This window comes from Lissotriton helveticus, chromosome 6 (assembly GCF_964261635.1).
Source record: "Lissotriton helveticus chromosome 6, aLisHel1.1, whole genome shotgun sequence".
Taxonomy (NCBI): domain Eukaryota; kingdom Metazoa; phylum Chordata; class Amphibia; order Caudata; family Salamandridae; genus Lissotriton; species Lissotriton helveticus.
The window spans coordinates 1,287,237,911-1,287,260,848 of NC_136067.1; the positions used below are offsets into that span (position 1 = coordinate 1,287,237,911).

Sequence of the window (22,938 nt, forward strand, 5' to 3'; positions counted from 1 at the left end):
GCAGAGGAAGAAGAGCAACCCACAGACTCCAGGGAGAAGGGGTAGAAACGAAGGCAAAACACTCTACCAGAAACACACCCAGTGAAGAGGGCAGCCGAATCCATCATAGCTGGAAGTCAACAGGCCAGACAGAAGATAAACAGAAGATAAACAGTCTCACAAGGCTCCCGCAAAACAAGACGCAGGGGCGCCAGGACCCACGCCAAAGCCCCTGGGCGTAGATCAGAAGAGCAGGCAGGCGCAGCTGGATGCTGACAAGCACCCACAAAACTGACCGCCCAGACCACAGCGGTCCTCAACAAGGGTGAGGCCAGAAAAAATTCCTATTGACCAGCCGGAAGATAAGAGGGGAAACAAGTAGGACGAACCAAGTTGTCAACATAGGAAATTAACCCCTCTGGAACACCAGACAGAGGACCAGGCCGAATGGCAGACAAAGGGCAAAAATCCTGCAGCACAACGCCATAGATGGCCCAGAAACTGCACCAGCGGCATACAGCAACACCAGGAAGGGTGAGGAACCCACAAGGGGGAATCCATACCTGCCCAGCGGAAGATAGGGCTATACAATAGCTACAAGTACCCCACATAGGGTAAGATAAGTCCCAAGAAGTATGGGAACCTCTCTCAGGAAAGAAAATCCTGTATCAGAGAACACAAATATAAACCTGCAGCAGAAACCACAGAAGGCTTAGAAACCAGCCAAAAAGTATATCATTGCAAAAAAAGGGGCTGAACCACAACCAACTGAAGAGAGGGACCACCCAGGGGACCCAGAGGGTACAGCAAACCACACAGAAATTGTAACCGCCACTCCAAACAACAATACCGGTAGCAAGTGGGATAACATCTCCGACCAAGTCCCGGAGGATCAACGAACCCGCCTACTGAGGAGGAGGAGGAGGAGGAGGAGGAGGAGGAGGAGGAGGAGGAGGAGGACGGAGCCCCGCAAGAAGACACTGAATGGCAGAGTCTCCATGAGTGTTAAACAGGAGGACCCCGTCTAAGGGTAGGTCAACCAGACGTTCCCTAATATTTTCAGGAAAAACAGCATCACGTTGCCAAGCATGGTGACGGAGAGCCACAGAAGTGGCCATAACACAGCAGAGAGCATCTGCAACATCCAAAGCCGCACGGAGAATAAACGTGGACAGCTCCCCACCATCCAATTCATGGCCCCGCAGATCAGCACGGGCATCCTCATGAGAAAAATTAGAAAGAAGAGACTCCACAGAGTCCCACAGGCTGGAAGTAGCCCTGGTCAACACACACAAACCTGTAAGGCAGCACTGTAAAAATACATTACGCCCCCATGAATCTAACCACCGGGCCTCCCGAGACAGAGGAAACAACACCAGAGGCAAGCACGGAAAGGCATTCCGCAGAAGAGAGCCTTGAGTAGAAGGATAGAAGGAAAGACAGACCGGGCCATGCGGAGCAGGACGGTGGCGATGCAGGAGCGCCTGTGGCAGGGCGCCCCTAAGCCCTCATAAGAGAATTATGGAGTGACGTTTCAAAAGGAAGGAACAACTCCCGTCCACCAGAGCCGTGGTGGAGAACTTCCAAGAGGTTGTCTGTAGGAAATGGAGTGACAGGTTCACCCATCCTCCGAATACCAGCAACTGTGGAAATAGCCAGAACAAAGGCCACACTGGCCTCAGTAGGGCGTTGCGGAGGAGAAAGCAATTCCTCCCTGGGCGACGGCTGCAGACTGAGCCGCCCGTCCCCAAGTCCAGCTGCAGGAGGAAACGGGCAGCCCCGGAATAGTGGGGGATCCACAGAAGAGTGGGGAACCGGAGGGACTCCAGGGGAAGGCGGAGAGGGCGGTGGAAAGGCCAGCCACGATCCACGGAAAGAAGGGTTCAAGGATTTAGGCCGCAGGGACGGCGAAGAGCCCTCCCTGGAAGATGCCGGTGAAAAAGCAACAATACAGCGCCCCGTCTCCGGGGAGGAAGACACCAACAGATGACATACCTCCGGAAAGGAAGGAACCTCGGGAGAAGTATCAAGAACCCGACACCGGTGCGGCTCCATGGAGTCCGCCACCGGCGCCTGATCCACGTCAGTCGGCGGCGCCGGCGTGGGCACTTGCTGCGCCGCGTCGTCCTCTGCCACCACGTGCTCCCCAGAAGATGGGGGCGGGGTCGACACTGGTACGGCGAAGGAGCGGCGCCGAAAAGGCGCCGGCTCAGCCGCAGACTGGGCAGCCGCCCGCGTTTAGGACCAAGAGGGACTCGGGAAAGCACCCTAGGGCCCAGCCTCCACGCGCAACTCCGGTGGGGAGGCAGGCTCCCGGCACCGTGACGGCTCGGTCTCGGTCTCTGGCGCGGCAGGCGCCCTCGTAGAGGACCGAGTGGGACTCGGGGGCAAGCCAGGAGTCCCGGTGACCTCCAGCGACACCACAGTGAGCCCCGTAGGCATTTGCAGCGAGGCAGGAACGCCAGGTGCCAAAGAAGGGGGCCCGAAGGACGCACCTCAACACCACCACCCTCATACGACCTGAAGCCAAAACCTTCGCCGCCGGAGCCGCGAGAGACTCCACAAAAGTCCCCGTGCAAGACAAGGAATCCGCAGACGTCTCAGGAGGTGGAGGAGGGGCCAAAGTAGCCTGCAGAGCTGCTGCGTAGGCTGTCATTTGGGCCCTAGTCGCCCCGTCGCCGGGAAACGGAGGGTAAGAGGGTGACAGGGGGGGGGGGGGGGGGCGCATGTCCAGAGGGGAGCCGGCGTCCATCACAGAAGGAGGACAGGGCCTTGGAGACAAACTGATGGACCTACCAGCCAGCGAACCACGCCCCTGGGGCCGTGGCGATGGACGATGTTGCAGACGAAACCGGCAGCTCCTTGCTTCCGAGGTAGAAGACTGACGCTGGGATGACACCGACCTGTACAAGCGCGCCAATAGCAATTTCATACAGCGCTCCCGCCGTGATTTAGGCTTAAGGTGCTGACAGGCGTCGCAATCCGTTGAGTCGTAGTGCTCGCCCAGGCACCACATACAGATCGGGAGAGGGTTCGTCGCGGACATGGGACGTGCACAAGCGGTACACGTCTTGAAGCCCAAAGGAATTCACACGCTGTTCCACTACGTCGAAGCGTGAAAAGGAATGGAAGGCCTGAAAACAGGCCTGGACACAATCCGGATCCGCGTTGCACGCGGAAAGAGAAAAAACTGACGTAGGCGCGCTGGGGTGGGACTTATGTATCCTTGCTGACGTCACGTATTGCGGACGACATCAGGGCGAAGTCACGTGGTGCCGTTCCCACGGCGCCCAGGGATGCTGTGGCAAAAAGTTTTCCGGATCCAGTCTCACGCCTGGGGATAATTCTACGTTAAGAAATCTGCAGCTAGTAGTCTCTAGCAGATATATAGTTTTGAGGTTGTACAAGAAACATTTAATCGGGAAAGGCAAGCCCAATGTAAAGCCAGCACATCAGTGCTTTACAACAGCATCAGTCACAGAATGAGCTCTACGTGCTCTGAGAGTTTAGTCTTCTTTGAAGATGGAGGTTACCTAAAAAGAAAAAGTTTTGCTACAATCTTTAGTCTCAAACCATATTGCAGTAATTTATAGAACTAACAAACCTTCATTCAAGCTATCGTCCCTTTCTCCGTGGCTTCGGAATCGCTCTACAGTCTGGCAACCTAACAATCTTGTATTGCTAGTTTGATTTCTTAGGGACAAGATGCCTCCTGTGAGATCCAGGCTGTATCGTTCTTCACAATATTCCAAACCCTGCAAAAACAGTAACAAGTGAAACTTGTAAGTGCATGCTTTAGATTTTAGGTGCTATTGTAGGTGTAAATATGTAACTTTATTTGAACAGTGCACATTTTGTTCTAAAAATGCCACTTCAAGATAGATGAAAAAACATGGTAAGAGTAACTAAAGAAATAACACGTGGAGCATATGCAACATGTGTTACATAATAACTGCAATCAAAACAGGTTTCAGGCACAAATTAATGCCTGAAGACAATCTCCAAACTGATGTGGATTTATTCAAATTGTATATGAAAGTACCAACTGATTGAGCCATCATGCACATTTAAGGGAAGAGTTGTCTAGTTTAACAGTGTACCTCATACAGGATTTGCCCAGATGCCAAGCACTTCCGGTCTCCAAAGGCCAGTTGCAGAAGATGCAGGCTCACTAGGTCTCCTTCACTGTAACAAACCAAACCATTTCAAGTGAAAACCAGCCCAATGCGAGCACTCCATCAATTCAAGTGATACATGAAATGGCAATGCCAGCTAACAAATAAGTGCACAATTTACAATTGAAACAACCTTGGCATATGAACCTGATGTCATGCAGCCACACTTATTACTATAAAATACTGCATAATAGTCACATACAAATCATTCACTGTAGTGAACTGTACATAGTATTTTCATCATACACATTCAATGCTATTTGTATTTACAATAGTGTCATCTAAATTCTCTCTCTTGTTCATGTGGATTACCTGCCTTGCATCACAATAAGGATCACTTAAGAACATTACATTCCAAAAGTCATCAGGCTTTCATATCAATTAGCTATTTTTTTTTACCATCTTTCTTCCACAAATAGACCTCAGTTGCAGAGAGGTACAATTGTATTTAAAATTGTAAACTATCACTAAGGTATTTTCTTGACAGAAATGAGAAGTAAAGATAGGCTGAACAGTTATTTGTGAATTACAGGTCTACCTGTTCGTATTTAGTACCCATAACCAGATTGATAGTGTGCTGCATAGAAACTTGCCAAATAAAGTGTATGTTAATCCTTGCTGGAAAGTGGAGTACACGTTTTACATTCCAATTTCACATTAGTTAGAGACCCCAAAATCCGCCCTCACGAGAAATACCCCCCTCATTATCAGTTGCAAAGGAAATCTCCGCAGTAAAGTGAGATAGCAATTTTTCAATTTTTTTTTTCTGTGTGAGGAAATTTAAAGTTACACATCTCACTGTACTAAATAAAAATCCCTAATGGCAAAAAAACAGTCTCTGACATACATGCTTCTTTAAGATCATTTAAAAAAATGTATATATTACTTATTAAACTATTATGGACTCCAAACAAGAGAAGCATTCTAATAATTAAAACATTAATGAAGATCCACAAATAAAGCACACAACAAATCTTGAGATTATTTATTGTCCTTGCACGAATGCTTTTTCCATACAAGGTCTTATTTTCATACCGTATTAACTGGTCTTTGTTCCAGTTTGCAAGATTTACCCATATAAAACACAACTGAAGTATAAAAGCATAAATCATAGTAATCATTGATAGAATAACTTACCTCTCTTGGGTAGACTGCACAGCCCATAAGTAACAGCAGTTGCGAGGATCGTTCTCAGGCTCTTGAAAAGTAACTGCATACACTGGAACCCTTCCTCCTTCCAAAAGGCAGTGGTAACTACAGGAAGAATTGAAAGTGAATGAATAGTCAGTGACTCACAACACAGTAAAGAAAAACAATTGTTCAAGTCCGTTTACATATGACAAACACAGATAGCTTAAAACCCAAGCGCTGTACTGAATAATAAGAAAAACGTTCTTTACAGCGCAATTTCTAGATGCAATTTAATCAAAGAACACAGGTACAGGGATATCTATCCACAAATCATAGCTATATCTGCTTATCTTCTATCAAGCATTTAAACCCTAAAACAAGTGTCTTTCCTACAGAGATTAGTGTGTAGGCACATTGCTAAGCAAGCAGATCAAAATAAGCAAGGAATAAAAAACAAAAGTGCAACGCCGTAAAAAAAAGAAAAAGTGGAGATGTTAAATATTTTACTAAGTTAATAGGACTACATTTTGGCTAATCTTACAAATTTAAGAACAATGGAAAGTTGGGCAAATGGGAGGTGAACAGGGACCAAGGAAGGCTCAACAGGAGAAAGGACGACAATGAAGCACCACAAAAAAGGGGAATAATTGAGCGCCAAAGAAGCTGATAGTATATTGTCAAATGAGACAAAGATTAATACTCTGAGGGTCAGAAAAAGTACAAGACTCCAAGGTGTGCTTCAGAAGAGCTTGGTTATTTCCTCTGAAACATTTAGATAACCAGATCAAAGACAAGTGAGAAGAAAAAACGGATTATACAACTGTGCAACCACTCAATGCATCCACGAAATTATTGAAAGGGAAGAATGCCTATAGTGATCATGAAGCAAGTAACTGGTAGCTGTTGCAAATCTAATGTGAAATAGTGGACTATACCAAAGATGTGCGTTCTCTACAGAGAAGCATGCTCCAGAGAAACATCAAACCTCTTTGTAAAGCAAACAGGCTGGAAGTCCTTGCCAAGTCACACAAGGAAGGGTGTGGTACTGTTTAGGAAGAGATACCTTTGTTTTCGTATTAGGTATACGTTGAAATAGCCAGAAAGACGCTTATGTGCAAGCGTGAAAACTAGAAACTTAATGTAGACTTGTCAGGGAGTCAGCAGAAAAATGTGTAAATCAGGCTGTCTTTTGTTTTGCATAGAATATTAACACTGATTTAATACACTGTCAGTGTCAAGGAGGGCATGACAACAAGGTGGTGGGAGTGGTCTAGATAATAGAATATCTACTAATTTTCAGTCACGGTCCAGGTTAAACAAAATATTCAAATAATTATCCAACATTTAACTGACAGAATAATTTATCGGTTTTCCGATGAGATAGCTTGCACAACACAATCCCTAATTTTAGTCAATGAAGCATCTCTGAAATCTTGACAAATTAGATCTGCAAGACTTTTTGCCAAGGCTTTGTGGCCGAAAGGCAAACTATGTAAATAAAAGAAAATAGGCCAGATGCTCGTCAAAACCCAAAAAGTATTCAAGTCGACTTTAATTGACTAACTTAGTCATATAAATCACACATCAACATTTTTTCATAAAGATGAATATTTTTTTTAAAATCCTAAACACCCATAAAAGTCTCAAAACATAACATGTTTCATAAAATTTAAAATCCACATGACAAAGATATAAAACGTTCCTCATTATATCCTAAAAATATAATTTCACAAGAAAAATCTAGTCTAAAATACCATTCCCCACTTTCTAGTTTTCTTAACTTGCACAAAAAAGTTCACAATCGAACAACAAGTAAAACAGGAATTACTTTGCTCGAGATCCTGCAGGGCAGTCCTACATTATATACAATTTAAAGATCAGATCAATAAGAAAAATTAATCTTTTCCTCGGTGTAACAAAACTCAAGAAAAGGTGAGATGGAGATTAGTTTGCTGTAAAAAGTTATAACTCTGTCACAGTGCTAATTGTCTGCTATGTTTTCTAACCTCCTTAAAAGTATATAAATAATGGATGGTACCTAGACTAAATCAAGTCAATAAAATGGTATGTTGCACATTCTGAATCATATTGAGATGTGGCTGCAGACCAAACACTAATCAAAGGACTATGTGGTATCACAGTCGCCTTATGTTCCCTTTCTTCAATTCGCAAATTAGTGATGATCCTTGAGAGATCACTTAGTTATTCACCTCAATGATTCAGGGTTCTCCAAGTAGGATAGGCAAACCAATATTTCAACATTAAGTCTTGATACGATTTAAGCAGGGGATTTGTTGCAACACTTCCTGAACCAAGCAGTCACTTACCTTCCTGTTGAAAGAGGCTGCCTCTTTTAAACACACTGCACTCCACGATAAAAGAGGGACGGCATTAATTTTATCTTCTAAAAAAGGTACACCAAGTTCTACATGACAGATGTAACTGCAGCAGCTAGAGGGAACTGAAAGCAATCTTTACAGTCATCTATTTTCCACATACTGAATAGTATCTGCGCTGGAGTACCCCCAGATACCAGCCCCATAGGTTGCCCCCACTAAACATTTGCTTTATAAATGGTAATCATTTCTTTCAAATGCTTAGTGCCCAGTCTTGTAGCAAATCTAAACAGCCCGAAAATTGTTTAATCAAAATACATCCTATTCTAAAGCAGGGGTTCCCATTTGTTTTTATCGCTAAATATCATGAAACCAATAAGCATCTAGTTCTCCTGCTGGACAAACCTTTCATATAATATAAAAGCTTTAAAAGAGAATGTCGTTAGTTTAAAAGTCCAGACTGTCGAAGCTTCAGAGGATGAAATATAGAGGGACAGTACAGGTATTAGAAACTGTGTTTCAACATTAAATGTCCAGTACTGAAATACTATTCTTTCCACTCTAGGATGAGGAGAATTGTTTTAGCCAAACCTTAAGTATCTCCGACCTGATGATCATAAGCATGAGGTGATGGCACATACATTGTCCTACATACCTTAAGCTGGGGGCAGTTATTGGGCCCCAGCCTCTTATCTACGAAGAGTGTTTCTATCCTTAAAGATAGCTCCTGGTGGTTTGATGTGGCTAGGAAGTTCTTTTTTGAACAGCTACACAGCCAGATGAACAAACTTCTATGGAGCAACGGTTGCAAGCATAAAAAATTCCCCTATTTTTGTCAAACTCTTAAAGAGTCACTTTATTCATCAAAGTGCTCTGCTTCGTAGAACAAACTGGGCCCCGTTTGGCAATATGAATCGAGAAATCTCTAGTTGGAATATCTTCATCAGAAACCTCATTCAAGTAGGCAAATATTTTGGTCTATGAATTTTATTTAGCCTCTATTAAGAACGAAGCTACATACTTGGTGTCAGAGGACCTGTGGATGATAGATTATAGATAATGAATGTACATAATATTGAACCTTGTACCAGACAAAACAAAACTTGAATGAATAGCCTTTAGCTTATCTCTCAAGTTAAAACTCATGAAAAGAGCCGCAGATTCATATTTGTTGAGTTTTTGCACAGCTTGGCCCTGTGGTGATCAGTCTGTCAAAGGAGGAGGGTTTGGGGATATTAAACCTTTAAATCTGAATTTTGTTCTGAGAAATGAGAAACTTAGAGAAGGTGGTAATGTGAGGGTGAACGTTACAGAGGAGAAATAGAAATGATGAGGAGGTACTGGAAGGTTGGCAAACAGACAGGATTGAAAGAATATTAGCCCTGCAAAGACTCCACACTTTAAACTTGCACTTGGTTTATAATGAAATCCTGGTCTTTTTCCCATGATGACCACTCACCGACCTCTTCCTCAAACCAAATATCATACATTTACGTGATCAAGCATTAGCAGCCTCATGCACAAAATGTTTTCTTGTTTAAAGAGATTTCTGCGTGGCACAGTCCTATGTGGCTTTATGCAGAGAATACCAAAGAGTACATGCACATTTACAACCCCTTCCCACATCATGTGTAAATGTTTTGAGTTTTTCATAAGTCTTTCAACCAAGACAGTTCCTGCTTACAACTTATCGGTCCAGTTCCCCTTTTATATTATTTACACATTTTATATAAGAAATATTTTGTAAATTGTTGTATCCATCATTTCAGCAGAGATGAGACTACTCCCTTTCTGAGATTTTGTCCTTCTTCCCAACTAACCCGTGAGCGGTTTCACAAAGTCCAAAGCACTTGGTGTGTGCACTGATCTGGTTTTTAGGCCTCTTTCCAGAAATGATGTTCAAAGACTCATTTCAGTGACATAGGCAGAATAGGCCCATTATTCAGCTTCATAAAACAAGGTGTCCACATCTGGAATACCACAGTTTTCACTAACACTACTGTATTAATTGTATTTGCTGTAAGATGCCTTCCGAGTCCTGTTTTGTGAAATAGTGATTCTGAGCTATTCAAAATGTTAGCCTCAAGAGTTTTAACATGTAAAGTAAGTAGCCTACTTGTTTTTACAGCCAATATTTTCATCAAAATCATGATCTTTCACTTTTTATTTCAGATCATTCCTATTGTGGTGTTCGGTCAGGTTGTATCAATTTTGATATTTTAGGTATTATCAGTTAATGCCAAAAGGACAGTCACTGTGACAGAATGTCTAGGTTTCTTACTGTTCTGGTTACTGGTGTTTACAGGATGGCTCCTAGAATATAATTTGTAGTAAGAAAAAACACTAATGGAGATAAAAGACAACTTTGCCTCCAACCTTAGTCAAGCGTGGAATTGTCTGCCTGAGAATAGTAAACCTGGCAGACATGGTAAAGTGTTCACATGAAGAGGCCCCTTGCTATCTAGCTATAAACTGGTACATGTCACCTATTCTAATGTGTCGTGAGGTGAGCTAACTAATCTGTTCTAATTAATCCCTTGAGCTGAAATACATCTGCAGAGACCGATGGTTCACTGTTCCCAGTCCTAATGCATGGAGTACTCTATAGGTTCCATATTGACTGAAGCCAGTCACTTATCCCTTTTCAGGTCTGTAGTAAAAGGTTGGCTACATGTTCCATCTCTTCACTCCTTTCATCTGTTTGCAGCACCGAGATTAAATTAGGTCTACAATATGTGCTATATAAGTAAAATTGTTTAATTAGCTGCTAGTGAAACTTCTCCATTCTGTGTGCCTGAAGGCTGCACCTACATGTGCTCAGGTCAACAGCTTGCGCAATATAAGTAGTAAATCCTGCACAGTGCAACATTACGTGCACTGGCACTTGTATGCAAATTTTAAAAGATCTGCTGGTGTACATGTCAGCAAAACAATTTGGATGCACCAATGTACTATATTCTCAAGAGGAGATCACCAGATCGCGAAAATATCCGGGTGACAATTTAGTCTCATCATTTATGAATTCCTAAAACTGAAATACAAAGCAACATTAAAAGTAGGGAACTACCACAGAGAAGTTTATAAGAACTTTTCAAAACATCAACATCTCGTCCTCTTCTAGGCCTAATTAGTCCATCATTTGGATATCCTTTAATGAAAATGTAATCATACTTTCACATCACCTCATCTTAGAAAACTGCAGCATTAAGCAAGTGCCAAAGCGACAGCGCTTTTGCAAGACCACATCAACATTCACATACTCAAAACATTTCAGAATCAGCTGCAAATAAATAGAACTTGTTAACAGGTGTGAAGGGGGAATAGACACAAGTATTTATAGAAATTATAGAATAATTGCTAGGTGATCAATAGTCAGACTGGCCAGGCAGAAATGTGTAAAAATCTAATCCTCTTTGAAATTTTAAAATCAAACTAGCATTCCAGTATTATACACTTACTCTCTTTTCAAGGTTTTCATGTTCCAGAGGGAAAGATATCCAGTTGCAAAGCCGACAGCTAGGTGATTTGTTCTTGATATGTAGTAAAGGGACGTAACTGTGTTCCCTGATGGATTCAGTAGCTGAAGGCAGAGATGTCTGCGCTGTCTGGTTACATTCTCTCGGATGTGGGGAATGTCAGCAGAGATCCCACTCATCACTTCGAGGTCTGCACAACAAAAAAGGCCATTTAACAATAACTCGGGAAAGAATTTGAGTAACACACACTACCATTATATCTGATTTATGGTAACATTTTGCTTCAGCCAATAAATAGGAATAGAGCCAAAAGTAAAAAAGAAAAAAAATGTAACTATCATGCACCATGACTGTAATAGAAAAGGAAAACAGCATGCAAAACCTCAGACATGTCAAATTAGTTTATAGTAAGGGTGTTTATAGAAAGGATGTCAAAGATAGCTTAGAGTCCGGTTGCAATAGAACTACGAAACATCTCAAGCTTCCATATCCATTCTACAGACTGAATTCCATTTTTCTTTAAACGGGATACTGTGAGCTGGGTAGAGAAATAGAAAATTCGGGAGGAACTGGGAGATTGGAACTGCAATATGTTTAAAAAAAATACATAACCCTTTCGCAAGTAGTAAAGCACCGTAAGGGCCAGAACATTTGTTCTGACTTGTTAAAGGGGTTATGCGATCCCTACTAGGAGGGATCATGAGAGAATGGATTCTGATTTCTGATTCAGAGAGGAATGTAGTCATTGCTTATGATCGCAACTGTAGTCAAACAATTGACAGGTTACTGACTTAAAAGACAGTAATTTTTTAGATCGGAGGAGAAAAACGAAGAGCAGTGTAAAAAATTAATCTGAGATAGCGGACAGAGCCAGAGAGGGAGGGAGGGGTCCTAATTCTGAAAGCCTTCAAGGAAGACCCACAAACTACCAACACCTTTTCTTTTTTGTCGGAGCTCAGTTGCAGCCACTTGGACTTAAACAATATTTCTACATCAGCAAAGTAGTTGCAAAGGTTGGTTTGTCAGTGGACAAGATCATCATCAAACCTACTCAAAATTTGTATTATCAGCATACAACATAAATTTGAGCCCATATAAATTAATGATTTTCCAGAGAAGGATGTTGCCTAGAGAGATGCAGATATTAAAGAGCATCAAGCCTAGTGAGGAACCCTATGGAACACAGAAGACAATGTTTAGGAGAAACTGCTTCTGTGTGCTCAGAAGGAAGGAAGCAACCTGGGGCATTGCTACAAATACCAAATTCAGCAAGAAACTATTGAAGGGCATGGTGGGAACCTGTGTTGGATGCTGCGGACAAGTCCAATAGGACCTAGGCAGGGAGCAACCTTGGTCCACAGTCACTTGGAGATTGGCAGATTCTGCTAGAAGGGCATATTAAGAGCTGCGTATGTTAAGGAACCCAGATTGAGAAGGGTCCAAGAGGTGACTGGCTTCAAGAAAATCAAAGTGCTGATTAATATGAGTTTCTAGAATTTTAGGAGGGTAATGCAGATGGGACTGGACGGTATTTGCTATGGGTAGCAGGCTTCGCGGAGGGCTTTTTTAGGGCTCGGCTAGTAACGCGCTGAAAGCGCGTTCTCGCCAGAGAACTATTGTCGGCGTCTCAGCAGTCTGAGAACACCGAAGTGAGACAAGACCTGGCCGCGCGCAGCGTTTTCCCATAGGATAACGTTGTGCGCGCGGCCAGGTCTTGTCTCCACAGCCTGGCAATGCAGAGCGGATCGCGTCGCGCGCCTCTCCCTCTCTGGAATGCAGGGGGAGTCTGCATAACAGCGCGCGGCGGCGATAAAAGCTTCGCTGAGCGGGCTGGGCTGCACACAGCCATTCCAAGGGCGCCTTCTTTCATGTGTTGAAATCAGCCACCTCTATCCAGCTTCACTGGAGGAGATGGAAAACCGCTGCACGCATTGTGGCGCAGTTTAGTTAATATTTGTTAAAAATTGCTAAATAAGCATGACTAGGATCAATGCGTTTTACCTTTCTCACCTTTAGCCACACCTGCATCGTGGAACTCATTTTCCTTGTTTTATCTACGCAAGTAACTTGTACAGAATGCTTGCACGTTTGTTTGTCGGTCATGCGTGACACTCTGGCTCTGAAGGTTACTTGGCCTCGCCGCCATCAGATATGTGGCAGCCTTGCCAGCTGCTGCGTTGTTGCTTGCTCAACAGTTCATGACCAGATCATGTTACTGGGCCACTAATCTTTGTAAATCTCATTTAGTTTAGACTTGATTACCCTGTACTTCACACGTCCTCTCCTCCTGCTATTATCAGGCAAAGGTGCCGTTTCGTGGGCTTCAGTGGCGGATCTGGGCGGTAGCGTTAATGTTCACTCTACTGAACAAACGGGGCGGGAGGATTTAATCGCAATTTGCCGGCGGGAGTTCGATTTTACGATGGGTCGGCTTCGAATCGCATGCAATTTACCTTCGGGGCCCTGCCCTCGTATATGAAGTATTTGGTGTTTTATAGGGAGGGGTGTGGGTAAATGTCCATACACATTACTAGCCATGCTCACCTCCGATCGCTGTCGAAATCTCAACCTAAGCAACAGCTCGGCAACTCTTTCTTAGAGCCAGGAAATGGCCCTGACCGCCCCAGAGAGGCAGCTGCAGAGGCCGGGCAGTCTTAGGCCCCAGCCCCTGTGTCTGTCCATGGGTGAAAGGCGGAGCCGCAGGGCAGAGGGCGCGCAGCTAGTGGCAGCTGTGCTTACAGGCGGCTACGAACATATATTTAATGTGGCTATTGCTCAGCACCTGCGCTAGAACCCCACACCAGTAAGGCCAGAGTCTCCATGTCACCCTTTCTACAAGGCTTTGCAGTATGCAAAGATAAAACACAATTGATTGATTGAATACCTGCACCCTGCAGATTTGCGAGCGATTAAGCTATTGGCATTGTAAATGACAATGCCATTTATTTATGTTTGGGAAAAAAAAAACATTAATAAAAATAATGTCATGAGCAATGCCAATAGCTCTAACATTAACAATGCCGAGACCAATGCATTGTAAATTCATGTTAGACTAGGGAATCACATCTACATCCACCGGGGACTCCCCATTCCCCCTGCTTATAATCAGTACACTTTCAGTGAGGAAATGCGGATTTAATGATAAGCTCTAAGATGTGCCATCATTAAACGTTCTGGGTTGGTGGCTCAGTGGAATACTCCACTCCACTGATCTGCATTTGATTAAATGGTCACAGGTTCAAATTCTGGTGAGTCCACTCAGCCTTTCATCCTCACAAGATTGATAAAAATAGGCTACTTTAGTGAGATATTTAAGTTTATCTTTCAGAGACATTTGAATCCGCACTTCCAATGTTCAATGAGGTATCCAAGGGCATGTGATGTCATGGATTTCAAGCAATGAGTTGGCACCAAAATATACAGTGCGGGGTTCACAAAAAGCTTGCATTTTTCAAATCGTTTAGATCTGTTGAAAGATAGCAGGTAATTTGATTGGCTATGACATTTTCTAGTCGAAAGATGATAACTACCTAAGACTTTACACAAAGGGCTATGACTCTTGAAGCAAAGGTAATAACATATTAAATTTTACTAAGGAACGTGTATTTAAAACATCTGGAAATTACAAAAATATTCATATTTTCTACATTATGTCCATGTGCAGATCGTTTTAGGGAGCCGACCCAATATAAGAGAGCTTAAACAATTATTCAGACCTTGCTTAAGATCGATATGACAGATAAGTGGAATCCTAGTTACTATTCTGGACATCAATACTCCAGGTAATAAGTGTTGTAAAACAAATGTTGCCGAGACAGGATTGCTTTGTTGATGTACATAAACCAAAATCAGAAGTGTATTTCATTGGCTTCAGTCAAAATAAAAAAGGAATGATATACCTGAGGCCTCCATTTCATCGTGACTGCATGACAAATCATCCAAGCACAAGTCAACGAGGAGGATATGCCCAACATCTGTAACCACTGCTGCCACACCAAAAAACCACCGTAAACTTTGGTGCAAGTGCTGAGTGCTTGCACTGGCTCCCCCATGATTAATTATTGGTTCAATTGCAGTGACCTGTAAAATAAATAAACACATATTTATTAGGTTAAACTACAATGGAAGGATTATTCTGCTTCTCTGTAAGTGAATGCACACATTTACTCCATTTTAGTAATCGCAGCAAACTAACAATTTTTAAACAACAATTTTTAAAAACTTCATAATTAAAAATTTTACTTCAGGAATGGGGACATTTACCCCTTCGCTTTCCCCGCTATACCAACTACAGTGATTTTATTATAAAATAAAAGCCTTTTGAGCACATTGCCTGACCAATATAAGAATTGGAAAGATTGCTAATAATTTAGTGGACAAATGAAGTTTGTTGTCAACATGTCTGATAAAGGGATTATTAACCATGCATTTAGTTTTTTTTTAAATGGCATGGGCACTATGCATGCCAAAGAAGGCCATACATAGGGATACGTTGGGTATTTGTAGCTAAATAACATTGGTTCTGGCCAATGCCAATATTTTATAGGCGCTTAAAGTACAAGAGGCATCAGATACAACATGAACTGGGATACTATAAATATTATGGAAAAAGACCATGCCAAGGCTGACACTGGTAGAGACTGTACTGCATTTTTAGCATTTATGTAGTGCCTTCCTATTGTAGAAGAAGCTACAATTCAATTTGATAGTCATTATAAGGGGTAAAGACTGCCACTGCTCAAGTACATCATGTGCCTTTTTAATGGTGACAACATAATTATTTCAATACAAATTTGCGGAATTTTTAGATTTTTTTCGGTGTTAAGCATGATAATAGCCGACTTTATAGAGTTGTCAGAGCAGTAATAAATCACCTGCAGTAGAGCATTGGTGTTAAGTGAAATTAATCTGCTTGGCAGAAATCCACATCGGTCAAGATGAATGAAACTAGGCGCTAGGGGAGATACCCAGATGACAATTATTTGAGCAAATAGCTTGTAATCCTGGTTCAGTAAACCTATAGGGCGATAAGAGCCAGGTTTATTGGAAGGCTTTTCTGTCTTCAAGAAACTCATGATTACAGCTTCTGAAAAAAGATCTAAGCAGCTCACATCCAGCAACAATTAAATTAAATTACTACGACCTTGAGAACGTGTGTTTCAAATACCTTGTAGATTTCTACTGGTAACCCATCGCATCCCCAGGCTTTTGCATCTGTGATCTAATTGAGTTTTGTACTTCAGCAGACGTAATCAGAGACATGATACTGGCTTGAGCCTCATTGGAGAGAGTCGTCAATAGGATTGAGCGTAGATATTACTCGATATAAACCGGAGAAGATCTCTGAGAGGGGCATCCAATCTTACATATCGGCCGAAAAAACACTGACAACCTGTTCCGACAACCATGCGACCTTCGACTTCATCGTACATAGTCTTAATGATCTCCTTATGTCTTTTTCCCGACGGATCTTTCCAGGAAGCGCCCTATATGTTTATTTTTTCATAAACATTTTGAAAGCAGCTATTTTGATAACAATTTCCTTAGATATAAAAAGTCTTTCAGAATTTGATATCCTTGTTGGAGCCTGCTATCCATTCCAAGGCCCTATCCGGATACCTTCTAGTACCAAGTTAATTAACCTGGGCTGTAAACAAAATCACTTCACTGTGTATAAATGCTTTAAAAGCTCCGCCACCCCCATAGTGTAAAAGACGAGGCAGTACCGTTACCCCTTGTTATAATAGGTCAAGTAGCCTAAATTAAAATGGTTATTCTTCCACTTTGTTTTTATTTTCACAAATGTTATGCAAAAAAATTCCCAGTCTTTATTTAATGAAATTGACTGTTTTGTAGCTTTATATGGCAGGGGAAGAAAGCTGGCCCCAAACTGACAACCCTGCAGTTGAAGTACCAAGAAGGGGGATTAGCCCTTCCACATCTAAACAAGCATTGGAAATGCAATAGGTCTCGCATTTCCTAGAGTTAGAGCTATTGGCGTTGTAAATGACAATGTCTTTTACCTATGTGTTATGGAGTGTATGTATGTGATGTATAGTGGAATTATATAGTTTGATTGGAATTATGTGGCATGGTGTGCAGTGGAAATATGTGAATAGTAATTATGTGGTATTGAGTTACTTTAATTTTGTGGAGTGGGATTGTGTGTTATGGAGTGTAATTATGTGGGAGTGCATTTTCTGTTGTGGAGTGATAAGTAAGGGTGTTTAGTTATGTGGTGTGCTGTTAGTGTTTGTGCCATGATCTGGAAGTTTGTGGTGTGCTGTGTAATTGTGTTGTTGAGTTGAATTATGTGGTTTAGTGTTGAAGTATGTGGTTTAGATTGGAAATGTGTGAAGTTGAATTGTGTGGCATGGAACTGTGTGGATAGCATTGCCTTTCTGGTGACTAAAAGAAAAATAGATAGGTAGGAGCTGAGCTGAAGATGGTGTATTTGGGTGTTAAAAAAAGAGATAGTGTGGGAGCTTGGGGCACTACGTAAGCACATACAATACACGCTAATTAGATAAAAAAGAAGAGAACAACGCTGAAAAGTAATTACATTGAAGCAAAGTAGCATATTGATTTATCTGCACAATGAAGTTTGGAGTAGAGAAACAATGCAGAATTGGGCTGTTAAAGTGGACGAATGATGGTACATGCTCGGCTTTCACAACTTCCGAGGAACGATAACTTTAGAAGCCTATTTTAGTGGCTGGCAAGAAATGAAACACCGCTCCCATTGTGTGGTTCAAACTTCGCACTCTCTGCCCATGTGGAGGGGAGAAGAGCATGTCCCAACTGTTGTGTGCGGGCAGTGAAACAATCCGACGCCGATGCATGTAAAGAGAAAACGAGTAGACTGCTGTTAAAATAACAAGATAAAATATAGCATGTCAAATGTAAGCAGGAACAACATGGCTACCTTAACGTACTGGAACCTGGTCATAATACAATGAATGATGACATGCAAATTGAGTGGTGGTGGAGGGAGGGCAACCCACAGGGTAATAGGGCACTCTCTGTTTATATGTGTGTTGTTAAAAGGTGCGTTCCTTGTAATAAGAGGAGAGGAGGAGGAGGAGGAGGCAGCAGAGGAGAGAAGTGAGTGGCAGCTGAGCGTGAGGGCTGCTGGAGAGTAATTAAAAGGTGTGCAGCCTTAAAATAATGTACAGCAAACCTATTTTAGTCTGTCGAGGAATAAAACACTGCTCCCATTGTGTGGTTCAAAGTTTCCACTCTCTACCAATCTGAAGGAGGGAGAACATGTCCCAATTGTTGTGGACCGGCTGTTTAAGAATCCAACGCCGATACATGTAAAGAGAGAGCACTGTGTGCCACGCTGATCTGCGTAACCAAATTAAAGCGGGTGGCCTTCATATTCATTGAAGGATGAGGTAAGGGGCGGGGCGATAATGAGCCCAGCACTGCAGGGTGTCTGAGCCCTCGGGGACCGTGCAGATGGTTACTAAAAACAAGTCCTCTGCCTTCCAAGTTGCTGATTACATGCCGATTCTCACTACCAATTAGAAGTGTTAATTGTAATATATTTGGGATAGTAGAACGACATATTTGACTGTCTAGTGGGTGGATTGGTTGGCACTCATTGCTGGTCTGCCTCTTGATAGACAGGATCCGGCTTCACATCATCGTGAATGGCAGCGAGAACAGGGACATAACAGGCTGTTTCACGGACCTTATGTGCGTAATTAACTTTGCATTTATTTAGTTGGTCCTATCAATGAAATCAAAACTTACAATAAAGAGAAATATTTGCTCGACTAAGAAAGCTAAAAACCATCTACTGGGCCACTTCATTTATTATTGTATGGCCACCCAGCTACTCAGAGCCTCAAGGCGACTAGGAGTAAAATCAGAATTTAATTTGGAGTACATCCTGGAAGCCCACACCTTCATGTTTAACAAGGCTATAAGAATTCAAAAATAAAATGACATCCTAAGATGTTACTACATATATATATGTCCAATAAGCTAAAACCAGAGAATTAAGGGACGCAAGTCACTTTTGATTAATACATTATATTTCATAGGTACACAGTGGGATCAAAATAATTTCAACTTTACATGAGATAATACAGCAAATAATAAAAAAAGATTGCACAAAAGCAACTTTTTAATGTAGATGATATTTTATCACCTGCAGGAGTTTGGAAGGACTACAAAGCTTCACTGCTTCAATGAAAAGAAACTCCTTCAATATTTAATATCGGACAGCAGAAAATGTTGACAAGGAAGGAAGAAGCAGCAGTTTTTAAAGTCTTTGAGGCCAAGAGTTCATGTAATAGGTAAAAGTAGAGTTCAGGCAGAATAAGCTGGACAAACACCGCATCAACGAAACACACAATTAGGATGCAGTATTAAGGCAGTGCAGAAACGCACTGCCTTAAGATGTACTTACGTACTAATTTAAGTTCCACTGTTTATTTATTTTTAAGGTGTCAAGATACCCTTTTTTTTAAGTTCAGATATTTATTGAAGGAGGGAATAACAAAAGATAGTACATAAAAAACATAATAGGAGAGTGGTAAGGCAGAGGATATAAACATCTGTTTTGTGTTATGTAATATTGCATTTTCGAACACTAGACTGTTGACAGCTCCACTGAAGAAAATGAAGTGCCCCAGTGATATCAACGGCTGGCACATACCTTCTGCTCCAACATTCCAAAGCTTGTCTTTCGGTTTCTTCCTGTTTATTATTTTGTTATCTATTCCCAGTGGGTGGAATGTTCTATTAGCCATAGAGATCTTCTCCCTCATGTTATAAAGGGTGTTAAAGGCCCTGGTCCTCATTATCAGCCTGAGACATATTCTGATTCAGGGCTTTTTAACATAGCCTTAGAGCCCGTCATTGCGAGCTCTACCGTCCATTAAAGGCCCCTATTAGAAGACCAGAGCACTCCAGTGTTTTCTATGGTGCTCCAAACATTCCAATGTTGTAATATCTGTTATTGCTCTCTGTAGCGGGTATCAGTCGCCAGACAAGATGATATTCCATTAATAAACCAAAGTATATCAGAGTTGACTTAGTATGCGCGCTGTGCAAAAGTGATAATCCTCAGGAGAAATTAATGAGAAAGAAAGTGAAGGAAAGCACTTCGGACCAAGGAGACTTGGAAATGGCTAGGATGCTTCAGTCTAAAAAAACCAGACAATTTTTAGAACGCATGCCTTTCTTTCGATTTTAGAACTGCTCCATTTCAGCGTTTGGCAACAGCCACTGGTTCCAGCAATTGCCCTGTTTTCAAGAACTGTCTTGCACCCGTCTAGGCAACATTCATAAGCATGATACATTTATACAGAGACCGAGGTTTTGGCACCCTGGCTGTACATTTGCCAATTGGATATATATTTAACGTTTCATAATCCTCACAGTGTATCGCATAAGTATAGTACCGCTGGTAGAGTGCTGATAAACTACTGCCTATGCCGTGCACTACATAGTATAATACTGACACAGGAGCATCAATATAAGCAGAATAACTTAGGGCATTAAGAGCAGAATATACATTATGCTTTAGCTGGACTGTTTAATAAGAACCTATAAAATAAGTCAACGAAAGCTGTTCATTTGCACTTAGCGACCAAGCCGGCCAAATATTTTAAAATGTGCTTATATTTGGTAGAGAACTTTCGGCAAAGTACTGAACACATTTTAAACATTTTCCTAAGTTCGTTACAGGAGAGAAACCGAAAGGAACCACAGAGTGTATAGATTTTACAAATCCAATCATGCATGGACACGTCAGAAGACAGAAGCTAGTGAATGGCTTGCTCGAACAACATATTTGGAAACTATAAACAACTTACAATATATGGCAGATTATCAGCTGGGGAGGGGATACAAACCCAACTGCTTCACTATCAACATATACAGAATATTTTCGATAACATTAATATCAAGGAAATAAGGCATCAAGAATACACGGAGCTTCATAAGATTGCACACCCCGCCCTAAAACCTGCCACAGAGGTCTGACTTCACCGATGTCAGCCTATCAGAGACCCTTCTGCACGACCGGCAGCGCACGCAGCCTGGAATTGTTCCCTCGTGCACCAGCGACTTAGAGGTCACTTCCTGTCAGCGGGGGCGGTACTCTTACTGGGAAAGGGGGTCGTCTTCAATGAGTCCGTATCTTTCTCTTTGAAACAATTGCGGGCTTCATGGGGACGTGCACAAATGCTGCCCGTTCCTCTACTGCCCATTGCGTGTCACTCAATACGAGCGAGATTTATGATTGGCTTCCTCTGCCTTCAATTGTTTAAGTACTTTCGAGTCGAAAAAGCAAAGCGGAGACATCAGATTTTTTTTATGGAAGATCCTCCGTCGCGAGACGATAGGTAAGTCTTGCTGTATTGATGCTTTGAGTTGGTGAATTTATGGCAACAGATTCTGGCACGGCGCGGCCCGTAAATTGTAAGGAGACTTTATTTGCGAGATTTATCGCAGGCTGAAAGAGTGAACATGAGTGGCTGAAGGCTGGAAGAGCTAACAAGAACCCCCCCATGCCCCCCCGCCCCCCCCGCCCCCCGACCGGGTGAGTCAATGGCCCGATAGTTACACTGTGAAGCATGACAGGAAATGTGCGCGTGGCTGTACGCGCGAACGTGAAACTGTATGCTGGGGATGTGCGTGTGGTCTGAGGACGCGCGCGTGGCTGTACGTGCGCGTCCACAGACCACAATCTGGTCGTGCTCCGGTCTGTCTCCCTTGGGAGGCATCACGCTGACAATAAGTCTCGCTGGCGACAGCGTGTCTCCCTTGGGAGGCATCACGCTGACAATAAGTCTCGCTGGCGACAGCGCTTTCGCGCTGCAACGCCAGGCGAGACCTAAAAAGTACCACCAAGTAGCATTTTTAGACTAGTTGTTTAGTGCGATCAATGCTACCAACGCGTCAGATTATTTCTATCTCTAACAGTTGCTAAGCGAGGCAGATTCCCAGCTACACATCTTTAAAAAAATACACTAGATTACCTAAACGAATGAGATATAAACTGCCCATTATTGTGTGTAAGAAAGTGTGTCTGTATACACTGGACCAAAGTATTATACAGTGTGCACAGAGTCCACAGTCCCCCCAGAGGTATGGCAGAGGCTAAAGTTAGATATAACCTTACTCTCTAAAGTGGTAGCTTGGTCGAGCAGTAAGGCAGTATCATAGGACAGTGTAAAGCATGTGTTGTACACACCCAGTCAGCAAATGGTCTCACACACTCAAGAACTGAACTCTAGGCCAATGTTTTGTATAAAAATATACAGTTGTTTTATTTTAGAACCAACAGGTATAAAAATATACTTTCTCAGAATGAGTTACTTTAGGTAAATACTTTTCAAATAGGCAATAGACTTTTTAACTACAGTAGTTACAGCTGTTGCAATAGGCAACACAATGCAACATTGAGCTCAATGGGAATTTGTAGTTCGATGCAATTAATTACTTTATGGATTACTTTTCTAATCACAGGCCTGGATCCTAGATTCAGCCCTGGGACAACTCCTGTAAACAGTTGAGTAAAAGCGTTTTGGTTAAAGTAGTGGTTTTTAAGGAATAGTATTGTATTTTAAAAGTTGACACTTAAAACCTTTTTCTCACACAATCACCAATGTAATCCCTATGAGAGGAAATTCACTTAGCAGTGTTGGATCCTGGATCCAGCACTGCTGCATCTCCTGTAAACAATTGAAAGAATTTGTTTATGTCATACAGGCGATTTTTAACAAACATTTGTAAGTTTAAAAAATCGACACTTAAGAATTTTTTCAGCAAAAAGCAGGCAATGTTATCCTATGGAAGAAAACTCAAGTTACTGGCAAGTAC

At 42.3% G+C, this 22,938-nt stretch overlaps 1 protein-coding gene across 2 annotated transcripts in view; it reads right to left on the reverse strand.

Annotated features, from left to right (window-relative positions):
* The window catches only part of AHCTF1 (AT-hook containing transcription factor 1), a 1,132,528-nt gene that overhangs the window by 912,786 nt on the left and 196,804 nt on the right, over positions 1 to 22,938 (reverse strand). For both annotated transcript variants that reach the window (XM_078649035.1, XM_078649034.1), the window contains exons 4-8: positions 14,997 to 15,177; positions 11,080 to 11,287; positions 5,292 to 5,408; positions 4,080 to 4,164; positions 3,584 to 3,734 (exon numbers count right to left, since the gene is read on the reverse strand). In XM_078649035.1, the coding sequence (XP_078505161.1) occupies positions 3,584 to 3,734; positions 4,080 to 4,164; positions 5,292 to 5,408; positions 11,080 to 11,287; positions 14,997 to 15,177 (742 nt within the window). The remainder of the gene's footprint in view (positions 1 to 3,583; positions 3,735 to 4,079; positions 4,165 to 5,291; positions 5,409 to 11,079; positions 11,288 to 14,996; positions 15,178 to 22,938) is intronic.